The following is a 12,410-nucleotide window of genomic DNA, read 5'->3' as shown; positions in this document are numbered from 1 at the left end:
GGGGTGTATGTGGGGGGGTGGTCTGCTGTACAGAAAGTATAAAAGGGCAAGGGGAAAAAGGCTTCTCTGATTTCACTTAACAGCCTTTTCTGCTGATGCATGGATTTTGTGTATTCTTTTTTATCTGACTGATTTGTTTTGTTTTTGCAAGCCTCACTTGTTAGCCAAAAGTCACTCACATAGTAAGCAACAATGGAACAAGCTGGCAGCCCAAGCCTGTATGGGGAAGCCAACCCTGCATGAGACCACGTTGTCCTAGGAGTTTTGAAGGTCATGTTCAACCAGCTAAAGCAACCCTTGGTCACATGCCTTTGTGGACTACATGCAAGGATGGCCATTTTCTAATGAGTAGAATTATCCAAAATGCATGAGCAACCTTTAAGTGTCTGATTCTTGAATTAGTCCCCAAAGCACAAAGAATTGTGCTTTACTTAAAATTAAAATCATTGGAGGTGGGGACATGCTTAGCAACTGTGGGAAGCAAGGAGATAAACGAGGCATGCTAAGAGGAGAGAAAAAGTAACAAGAAGCCAGACATTTTTTTAAGTGCTCTGTTTTCTCATAGACTTGCAAATCTATAAATATTACATAGGAAATCCATTAAAGCAGACATAGTAGCTCAAATCACTAACCCACTCCATCTTTGTTCTTTCTGTTCACCTTGCCATCTGGGATTTCTTGATGGAATAGTAATTCCATTCATTTTCATTTTTTTTTAACAATTATGTAGCTATGTTGATGGATCAAATTACACATATTATCTGTCCATTCCTATATCCTCCTACTACCCTACTGTACCTGAATAGTCAGAGCCACGGGGAGATCAGAGGTAGGAGGGGGCCTTGTCATTGTGCTGTCCTATCAGTCATCACCGACTCTTCATATCCCCATTTAGGGTTTTTGTGGCAGATAATGGAGTGCTTTGCCAATTCCTTCTCCAGCTTATTTTACAGATGAAGAAACTTGAGGCAGTGTTAAGTGACTTGTCCAGGGTCACACAGATACTAAGTGTTTGAGGTCACAGTTGAACTCAGGAAGATGAGCCTTCCTGACTTCAGGTCTGGTACTCTGTCCACCTAGACACCTAGCTACCCCTAAAGGGGGGGGGGGGGAAGGCTTACCTCATGTTACAGATGAGATTAAGGCCCACAGAAGTTTAGTGATTTATCCAAGGTTATACAGCTAGTTAGTGGGAGACCCAGAACTAGAAACTAGGGCTCCAGGTTCCTAAAAAAAAAAGTATATTTTCTCTCTGCATTTCAGTGGGATCACATACTATACTGTAACTCAATGACTCACAATATCATCAACACAGTGTGACAGAGACTTGGTGAATGGTTTAGGCATGTACCAAATTCTCATTACAACAATATAATTCATAACTTAGTAACAATTTATTTGAGATGTGGATGGTGATTAATATGTATAAATGTGATTTCATTTATGGGAATCTCATTGTGAGAAAACTCTTTCTAATGATACTTATCAGTCTTTGAGAGCTGCCTGAGTTACTGAAAGTTAAATGACTTACACAGGGTCACACAACCAGTATGTATCAAATGCAGATGGGTCTTCCTCACATGAGATTCTGTATCCACTACTCCAAGATGCTTGTGGACGCACTGTGTGTGTGTGTCTATTTGTTGAACCATGTGTGACTATTTACTGATCACAGGATTTAGAGCTGCCCAAGTGTCTTTCCTTTAGAACAAATCTAACCATGTCACTCTGCTACTCAATCAACTCTGGGAGCTCCCTATTGCCTTTAGCATCAAATATAAGCTCCCCCACTTAGCTTTTAAAGCCTCACACAACTTGACCTCAACCTACCTTTCCAGCTTTACTGGACATTTCTCCCCCTCCCTGACACCCCAGATAATCTGGACTTCTCTATTCTTCACACCCAACATTCTACCTCTCATCTCTGTGCCTTTGGAGTTGCCTTCCCCATGCCTGAAATGCCTTTCTCCTCTCCACCTTCAAGAATCCCTCTTTTCCTTTAAGACTCATCTCAAGCACTACCTTCTACAAAGAAGTCTTCCTGATCTTCCCCTCAACTCCTAGTACCTTTTCTCTAAACTACCTTGTATTTAAACACTTTATTTTTATTCTCTTTACATTTATTCTGTAAATACTTAATGCGTGCTTGTTGTCTCCCTCATTAGAAGCCCCTTATGAGGAAAGTTGTTTCATTCTTTATATTTGTATCACCAACACCTGTGCTTGGCACTTAGCAGAGACTTCAATGCTGCCTTCTAGACCCTGGGCAAATAATATGAGACATCTTCCCTGATCTCAGGGAGCTGACACTAGTTAGGGAGACAGGATATAGATCAGTACCACATACTGTTCAGAGGTTATAAAAACCACTGAGGCAATGTCAGGAAGAAGGGGAATTTGAGATGGGCCCTGAAGGTGAAACTAAGACTAGGTAATTCAGGCAAGAAGACTAATTAAAAAAAGGCACAATCCAGTGGTAAGTGTTGGGTTTGAGGAAGAATAAATAGGCCAGTTCAGCTAGATCAGATGTTTGATGAAGAGGAGAAAAGATTGGAGACTAGGTTGGGGAAAGATGGTGGGAGGAATTCTACAATACCAGGCTAAGAAATTTGGATTTGGTAGTGGAAAGAGGACTAGATTTAAAAGTCAGAAGTCTAGTAGAGTGGAAAAGATCACTGCAGCTGTGATTTCATTGGTGTAAGGAATTTCCCTTTACCAGTGGAGGTCACTTACACTTTCAGAGAGTAACCCAAATGACACTGAGAGGTTGTGACTTGCCTAGGATCACACAGCCAGTATGTTGCAGGGATGGAACTTGAACCTAGGTCTAGGTTTTTTAGGGTCTAGGGCTGGCTCTCTAATCACTACTCTATGCTGCCTTTCGGGAGTCACAGGATCTGGGCTCAAATCCTGCCTCTGGAGCAATATTGTGTGACCTTAGGCAAGTCACTTACCTTCCTCGGGCCTCACTTTCCTTACCTTGTAAAATGAAAGGGTTGGTCTAGATAGCCTGAGGTTCCTTCCAGCTCTGTGAAGACATTTATGAATTATGTGTTCTTTGGCCCTCATAGCATAGGAGCATAGATTTAGATCATCTAGGTTCTCGTGACACATAAACAAACTAAGATTACAAGTGATAAGGATCCAAACCCAGGTCCTCTGACTTCAAATCGTATTTTGTCCAACCCACCTCTCAGATTTCGTAAGAACGAAATGAAGGGACTGTACCACTTGATGTCTGAAGCCCCTCGGGGCTCCAACATTCTGTTACTACGTGCCATGGCAGAGTGCATTTGAATCTCATCTCCATCATTTGACTGTGATCCTGGATATGTCCATCAGTTTCCTCAACTACAAAATGGAATTAAGAATGCCCATTCTATCTACTTCTAAGGGTTTTTGTGAAACACAAATGATATGATGTATTATAAAGCACTCCACAAATGTTAAAATGCCACATAAATGTTGGTAGTTGTTGGCATGCTGAAGTTAGTGGACAGTCACTGGTGATGGTGGTTGTTGTTTTTCCTTAAGTGTGGTTATATCCATTATCTCATTTGTTCCTCACCATGCCCTATGAGGTAGACAAGGAATTAATACAGAGGAAAAAAAAATGTATTGCTCAGACAAGTTAAATTATTTAGCCAATTATTTTTGACTTGGAAAACAGTTGCTTTGGAGAGTATAAGTAATTATTCACATGATTAGCAAAATGCTAGTAATAAGGAAATTAGTTAACCTCAAAATATTACTCTTAAAAGGGACTTATCAATTTATAACCTACCATCTTTTTCCGCTGTTTAATTCTGCTAATTACGAAATGCAGTATGCTCTTTGTGGTAAAAGTCAAGATAGCCCTGATATATATTTTTGAACGTCATCAAAATTAACTGAAGTGGTAGTACTTTTTTAAGGTAAATTGTATGGTATGGGGGGGGCAGCTAGGTGGCATAGTATATATTTTGCATGTACTTCTCCCTGTACATGCTATTTTCCCTGAGTAGAATGTAAGCTCTTTGAGGGCAGGGCTACTTCATTTTCTACTTTTATCTTCAGTGTCCAGTACCTGTTCAATAATTATTAATAAATGAATGCTGTCTTTCCTGTTAGCAAAAATAAGAGTAGGTTGTTTCCTGCTTCACCTGTAGTGTTCCACGAGAAACTAAAAAAAAAGAAAAATGAAAACCTCTTGCTATACTGTTAAATAAACAGATGGTGTGAAGGTACCTGGAACCCAGGGTCCTCTAAAGAGATGCTATATAATGTCAGCAATGTCATTTTTCTTTTTCTAAATCTTCAAGTTTGATCATTTTCCATTCAAATTTAGCTTGCCTAAATTCATATAAACCATTTTTCTTATGCTCCACTTCCTGAAAAGGGAAAAAAAAATACTAATTCTTGGTTGATAAAGTAATACAGAACCCCCTCCATTGCCTTCATTCCAAGTTCTCAACACACTACTAGTGTATTGTTACAAGGAAACATCAGGAAAAAGCCCTCTATCAAAAGCACATGATGGCAGATTAGTGTTTATTATTTGTAAAAATAAGTTTTCCCACCATACTGACATTAAGAATTACTCCCCTGGTTGTCATGGGGTTTTTTAAATTTGCGTCCCTTAGTAAGCAAAAACTAAGAAACAAAAAAAAGTCCACACCTTTTAAATGATAAACTTTTCTAATCAAGTGACCTTAAAAAATCAGAATTTCTATTTAGAATATGTATAATCCAAGTAGTCAAATAGTATAAATTTACTTACAAACATTACTTTAGATTAAAAACCGTGAATATCACAGATGTTTAGGTAATTTTATAAACTGCCAAGCTAAAATTTTCAGTACGTTTCAAAGTCTCCAAAGTGCAAGAACACATACCCAATTTTAATTATTTTAACACCCAGGAACAAATTATATACATTAATAATAAAATTAATTTTATTATAAAGTTTCAGGAATTCTTTCTAATGTAACAACGTTGCATATGAAAAAGCAGAAGCAATTTATTTACTCCTGATATAAAACAGTAGGTATGTTCTTAATGTAGAAATCTTAAGTTAGACAATTCCTTTGGCAGCAAACATTTAATTATGAACAGGACTTAAAATAAATAGAACAATACATAAGATTGTGAAGGGGAAAAATCCCTATTAATTCCTATAAACACCAAAAAAGCATGTAAAGACAGATATAATAACTTTTTTTACACTATCTACAATCTGGATAAGTGGATTACACACTACACATCATAAGAAAGGAAATGGTATGCCAAATATAAAATTGTTACTTTTAATTTAAGAGGAAGTAAATACATCTGCACATGTATAAAATCCCACAGACAAATGCCCATGTACAATATTTATATACATTTCACATGTTATAAAGAACTAAATTAGTCCAAAACTGCATTAGTTTAACTCTTACTTGAATGATCCAAATTTAATGGATAGGGTAGTATTTATACTGGCTCAAAGACTATATTCGATTAAGCTTTATTCAGATATTCCAAATCACAATCATACATGAAGAACTCACACAAACTCTTAAAATAACTTTTATTAAATATTGTTTGGAAAAGTGTAAGTTCTTCCATGTTTTCAAATAGTAACTATTAAGAAGAGCAGCTTTTCAAATAAACTGTTTATTTTTTAAACAGAAAAAATGTTAACAAAAAGTTAAGGTGCCATTTTAGGATACATGTGTGTATGTTTACACACATATATTTAACTTCACATAGACAGAAAATATGGAATGAAAATCAGAATATGGGGCAACAAACACTAAACATTTCTTTCCAGTTATGTGTACCTAAAGTAAGACAATGATTTGGAGTAGGCTTTCAAATACCAATCTGCTTTTTCCCCCCTCTGAATGTAAACCAAGTATTGATCTCTTTTGTTCCAGGATGTAGTCAGTTTGAAAAAGGAGCACATTACTAAATAATTTCTTTAACTAGATAAACAATAACAAAAAATTTGGTGAATTACCACCAAATAATTTTTGGTACAAAGGATTATGTATGTAAAAATCACATGTAGAAATCCTGCTTCCATGCATATAACTATTTTTATTACTAAAGTTATGACCATTATTTTTCCCCAGTGTAAACATCAGTTATTCATAATCTTATTTATGTATATTTTCTATTTTGTGTCATGTGAAGAAGCTGGTAAATGAGGAAGTAGTGTGCAAATTTTCAGAAGGGACAACAAACCCCACAATCTTGAAATACATTACCCAACTCCTATAGTCTATAGGAACTATGAACACTATAAAACCACCTAAAATTTAGGTTTCCAGAAAACTGTCTTGGTAGTTTGTCAATCCATTGCATGCTATCACTCCATATGTTCAGAATGATGAATTAAAAGTAATATTCAGTATTTTAAATGGGGTGACACAACAATGATACTTAAACCACATTTTGAAAGGTTAAAACATATTAAACAGAGGGCACATGCCATGCTTAACATACAACACATCAAATGATTAGGATCCCTTGACACTAAGAGAGTTAACAGTGAGCCTGATTTTCTCTCCTTAAAAAGTTTCTAATCCATGTCAAGCTCCTTTTAAGGAATTATGGGCACTTAACATGCAAGAGAAATCCGTATGGTAGAGAGGGCATAAAATTAGGTCAGGTCTTCACTAGGGAATGGCTTTATTGGGCAAAAAGAGCCATTATAACAATTCTCCACTCCATGGACCCCAGAAGGAAATTAAATGCTTTTCCCTAGCAAACAGAAACAAGATTTAGGGGCACTCTTTAACCTACTATTGGTAGAACTGTTCTTTAGAACCAAGTGTTTCTTCACATTTTTCTATTTACATGGTCCTCATACTGTGAAATAATTTTCATCTCCCAATTCATGTTTGCTTCAACAGATCATGATGCTAGTAGCACAGTCAAAGCCAAATTTCCAGTAGCATAAACAAAACTGCAAATTAGCTAAGGTAGATACTTTAAATGAAAAGATGTTCAAATTTTGGAATAAGAGTGTAGAAAATGCTAAACCATAATATGCAGACAAAATACTATTTAAATAGATGAAAGTGCCCTCCCAAGTACATTTTGAAAGGAAAACTATTTTTTTTAAAGCACATCAAAGACTGACAATGCTTTAAAAAAAAAAAAAGAAGACTGGCTAATGTTCAAAAGGCTACTTAGTACTTGTCAAAAATTTCTACATGGAACTCTTTAAGCTAGAGTAAACTAACTCAAATTATCTTAAAGCCATCTCTGAAAAAACAGTCTAACATAACTAATTACTTCAAAAATTGCTTCATGTCAAGGGGTTGGGGAGGTAAGCGAGATTTTTGTGCTTTACTCGTGGTCCTTCTGAGTTGAGAGAAAAATGGTTGTATTTTTATGTCATTCTTAGATGACTCAAATCACAAGGGCTGAGCAATATACTTATGAATGTTTTCAAGACTATGCCTGGTCTGTTTTTTAAAGGAGAGGTTGCTGATGATAATTTGTTTGCTGTTGTGCAACTGAATGAGCTGGAACTGTCACAGGCAAGCCTGCTACTTGAGGCAAACTGGATGTAGTGTTCTGATAAGATGACATATCCACAGACATTCCCATCTGCTGTGTGTAAGAAGCTGGAAGAGCAGCTGATTGAAGGTTAGAGTTCTGGTTCATATACGTGGGATTGGAAACTGTATCTACTCCAGTACTGAAAACAAAGCAAAGAAAAATCTCATTTCAACAATTAACCATTTCACGAAGACCAAATGTTTTCTTACACAAAATTCCAGGCAGAAAGATCAATCATTTTGCCAAAACAGTCTATCATTCTGCACCATAGAAAGAGCATTGGACAGTGTCAGGAGAACTGGCTTCCACTACCAGCTCAGACATACAGTAGCTGTGGGACCTTGGGCAAATCACTTCCCTTTTTGAGACCTCAGTTTTCACATCTATAATGAGGGGATGGACTATGTGGATGCTTTCCAAGGACCTCTGAAGTTTCTTCTAATTTAAGCATTCATTATTACTTTTCAATGACTTAGCTTTCAAAACTCAACAAGCATTTTGTTCTAAAAGTTAATTATTTCTATACGAAAATAATAGATTTCTTATTCTGGATGCCAGTTACTAAAAACACAAGTTTTAATATTCAAAAGGAAAAAAGGAATTAGGAAAAGACAAAAGATACATACTTAAATTTTTTTTCCTCCAGTAATCTTAGTAACTTGGAAAGCCAAGCCATGCAACTAGGGTATCATTCCATTGGCTCTGATTTTGGTCTCAGGAGGAGAAGGTAGCTGGCCTGTTAATTCTTTTTTTTTAAAGGCCTTAAGATCTTAAATACAATCAGCTCATAAAGAGCCTACCCCATACCTACCCTTCCACAGCACAGAAGGTAGCAGAATTAACATTAGGGTGGTTTTATCTCTATTTCTCTGGCATATAAACGTGTTCAGAGGTAGACAAAGGTTTTAAGATATGTTCTCAGCACCAAACTACTTAAGAGAGGACTAAGTTTCACAATCTTCTAAGGATGGCCATGACCAGCAGACTACATCATATAGTAATCACAGACTGATACAAAAAGGAAATCTGATAAAAAAAAAATCACCCCTAAAACTAGAACATGGGCTTATCCTCATACTTCCTAGAACCACCCCCACTAAGAGCTGCTACTCTAGAGATCTAGTCCAACTCTTGTCATGTCACAGATGCCTGCCCAAGTCTACAACTAGTTCAAGCCAGAGCCAGCATTAGCTCCGAGGTCTCTGACTTTGTATAATTTGATGGTCTTTCCATTAGTCCACATTTTCTCCTGTAAGAATAATTCTCACCCACCGAGCCCAAGTCGGAAGCAATCTCTCCTTCTGACCTATCACAGCACTTTTTGGCACTGGTTCAGTGGTACTTATCACAATTTATGTTATATCATCATAATTACAGGTACAGGTCTAATCTCCCAAATACAAACTTCTGAGGGCAGAGATTAGTACGTGACACAGTTCCCTGTCCCAATAGCTCTTACTGCAATACTGTAGATACAGCAGTTGTTCAATAAATTAAATCAATTCAACAATTCACTTCAACAAAGGCAGTTATTAGGGGCTTTTTATGAGCAAGACACTGTTCAAGGTCCTAAGGAGACAAAGACAAAAATAAACCATCCCTGTCCTCATGTAGCTTATGTCATCCTGGGGAGGGGATGTAAAAGAAGAGGATACAATTTATACTTCAGTAAACACAAAGTAATTTCCCCAGAGGGAGAGACAAATCAATAATGGTGTCATAAAGGGGATGGTGCCTCAGCTGTGCTTTGAAACCGGTTAGGGACTCTATGACGTGCATGGTAACCCACATATACAAAGGTAGGAAAAGAACATTATGTACAAGAAAAATGGCTAAAAGGTCAGTCTGACTGCAATAGAAAGTAATATGAAATAAGACAAGAAAGGTAGAGATGAGTCAGATTGTGGAGGCCTTTAAATGTCAAACTGATTTTTTTTTTTTTTAATTTTAGAGGCAACTGGGAGTCAATGAAGCTTTTTGAGTTGGGGAGGGATGGAGGAATAATATCAGATCCATCTTTGGGTCATTTTAATTTGGGAGCTGTGTGCATAGATAGACTTCAAAGGTGAAAGACTGGAAACAGAAGCCAATTAAGACGCTATTGTAACAGGGTAGAGGCTGTGTGAGTTGAGAGGGGGTACAGATGCAAGAGATGTTAATGAGACTTGGCAACTGACTGCATAAGAAAACTGATGGATAATGAAGAGGTGAAGATGACTATGGTTGCAAATCTAGATGATAAGAGTGTAATGGTTCTCCCAAAGCAAATAGGGAAGTGTAGAAAAAGGATGAGTTTGGCAGAAAATCTAAGTTCCAATTTAGATATGCTGAGTTTCAGATCCTATGAAATGCCCTGGTGGAGATGTTCAGTAGGCAGTTGCTGGGGCTGTAGCTCATTAGAAAGATTATGATTGGATGTGTAGACTTGAGGAATGCTCACAATGAATGAAAAATTCTAAAAACTAAATGAATTTTCTCTACTATTGGTTGTACTTCCATTTATTTTTGCATTTCCAAAGGTTTCCAGTGGTGCCCAGTATTACCAAAGTCCATCTCAGACTCAATCTCAAATAGGCACTGGATTATTTAAACACCAAAAATTCATTTAAAATAATCATTTAGGGGACATAGTACTATAGAACTTAAAGAAGGAAGGAACCGCAAGACGACATACACAACACAATTAACATTTTGGTAATAGTTTAGACAATTCTCTAATTTATGGAACCAAGTCAAGACTTACTGATTTTTAGTGTACTGTACATAAAGAAGTAAAATTTATCTACCCAAAATTTTGCCTAAAAACTTATTAATCAATTTGGATTGAAATAGAAAAAACAAGTGTTTTAGCTACTTTTTGATTCTGTGGTTCCTAGTAACTAACCATTATAGATGCTATACTTGATTACTTAGGATAGTTAAATAATAGTACTGAAGAGGACATGGTCTTGGGCTTGATGTTCACAGGGACATTGCGTTTTGTCCTGTTCCAGGATTTTAAACTACATTGACCAAGGGTAGCCATCTCACAAAAAGAACACAAATCCATAATTCCTATATAAAAAGCTAAAAACAAAACAAAAACCATAAACAATTGGGCTGTATAATTACTAAAAAAAAAAGGGGGGGGGACTACAAAGTTAAATTCTGACAGTCTTAGAAATTAATTTGAGAAAAATACCAATCTTGTCAAAAACTCACCTTAAATATGGAGTGTGAGCAGGCTGTGTTGTTACTGAGGAATTTATATTTGGAGGCAGAGATCTCAGAGGGCCAATGTGATCTGGCCCCAGACTATATCCTTGGGGAATGGTGACTTGATGAATGCCCTGAACCATGTAGTTTCCACCATGGTGTTGGCCAGGATATGCCTATTAACCAAACAAAAAACTTTTATTCAGTGGCTTCTGGGACTTCGATTTAAACAAAAAAAAATCAATGAAACAAAAATACTGTAGTAGTATAGGTAGTTTAAGTCTCTTCTACCAACCTACCTACTCCGAAGCGTGTGGTATTTGATTTTGTAAGCTCCCTCAATGGCGAGTTTCCAAGTCCTAGTGCCAAGCCTATGCCTAGTTTTATTGTTGGTTTTTTTGTAAGTGGAGGGCTGGAAGGTATTTTCTGCTGGAGTCCATCCAAGCTGCCTCTTGTTAGAAAAAAGACTCGCTGACAAGTCACACAAAATTGTGTACTCCCTCAAAGGGAAGGAAGGACCATCACTTCTTTCAGTCTTTATGCCACTAGAACTGAATGCCTGTGCTGTGACCCACACAGCCCCTCCCTTCCAAAGAAGAAGCTAACAAAGTAATGATGTCCTTATAGATAGGGTGAAGACCCATGCAGATGATTTCTCTCCAACCTTTTCCTTCTTTTCTTCTACTAACTAGACATTCAATCTAGAATGAAAACAACTAGCACAAGTCAACAGTTGAAGGTTTCCAGTTTTATTAAAATTGGCAATAATTAAGCTATAAGGTATTTTAGCCAAACAGTTGCTTTGGGGTTTTTTTTAGTTTAGTTTTGTTTTGTTAATCCAATTTCAGAGGAAAAAACTCCTTGAAGAAGATTCTCTGTTGCATACAGCATACACGTACAAGTATCTGTGCTTAATAAATAGCAAATAATGATTATTCTCTCAACTCTAAATTTGCCTATTTTTTTAGTATTTTATTTTTCCCCAAGTACATGTAAAAACAATCAACTTTTTTAAAAATTTTGAGTTCTAAATTCTTCCTTCCTTCCTTCCCTCCCTCCCCCCTCACTGAGACAGTAAGCAATCTGACATGGGTTATACATGGGCAATCATGTAAAACATATTAGTTATTTTTGTGGAAGAAAACTTAAACCAAAAATATAAAAAAGAGAGAAAGAGAAAATGAAAAACATTATGCTCTGGTCTCCACTCAGACTCAATCAGTTCTTTCTCTGTAGGTAGATGGCATTTTTCATCATGAGTCCTTTGGGATTGTCTTAGATCATTGTCTTGCTGAAAAGAGCAGTTGAACACAGTTGTTCATCTAATATTGCTGTTATTATGTACAATGATCTCCTGGTTCTGCTCACTTCACTCGCTTCAGTTCACGTAAGTCTTTCCAGGTTTTTCTGAAATCCACCTGCTCATCATTTATTATAGCACAATAGTATTCCATTACAATCACATACCACAACTTGTTTAGCCATTCCCCAAATGATGGGCATTGCCTCAATTTCCAATTCTTTGTCACCAAAAAAAGAGCTGCTATAAATACCCTTGTACAAATGGATCCTTCTCCTAAATTTCCCTATTCTTGCTGCAACAGATTGCACCTGCAAAATATTTTTAACTTTTAAAATTAATGTTGGTTTAAATTATACTTCTGTACCAAATGAGAATC

The 12,410-nt window shown here is 36.7% G+C and overlaps 1 protein-coding gene across 1 annotated transcript in view; it reads right to left on the bottom strand.

The window, feature by feature from the left end:
• Nucleotides 1–4,952: 4,952 nt before the first annotated feature.
• The window catches only part of LOC114045962 (signal transducing adapter molecule 2), a 46,988-nt gene continuing 39,530 nt past the window's right edge, over nucleotides 4,953–12,410 (bottom strand). Inside the window, exons 13-14 of the mRNA XM_027866185.1 lie at nucleotides 10,738–10,907; nucleotides 4,953–7,675 (exon numbers count right to left, since the gene is read on the bottom strand). Coding sequence (XP_027721986.1) covers nucleotides 7,447–7,675; nucleotides 10,738–10,907 — 399 coding nt within the window. The 3' untranslated portion in view covers nucleotides 4,953–7,446. The remainder of the gene's footprint in view (nucleotides 7,676–10,737; nucleotides 10,908–12,410) is intronic.

This window comes from Vombatus ursinus, unplaced genomic scaffold (assembly GCF_900497805.2).
Source record: "Vombatus ursinus unplaced genomic scaffold, bare-nosed wombat genome assembly UNPS02014779.1, whole genome shotgun sequence".
NCBI classification, from domain to species: domain Eukaryota; kingdom Metazoa; phylum Chordata; class Mammalia; order Diprotodontia; family Vombatidae; genus Vombatus; species Vombatus ursinus.
Note: the sequence above shows the minus strand (reverse complement) of the source record. Positions and strands in the feature narration are given on the sequence as shown.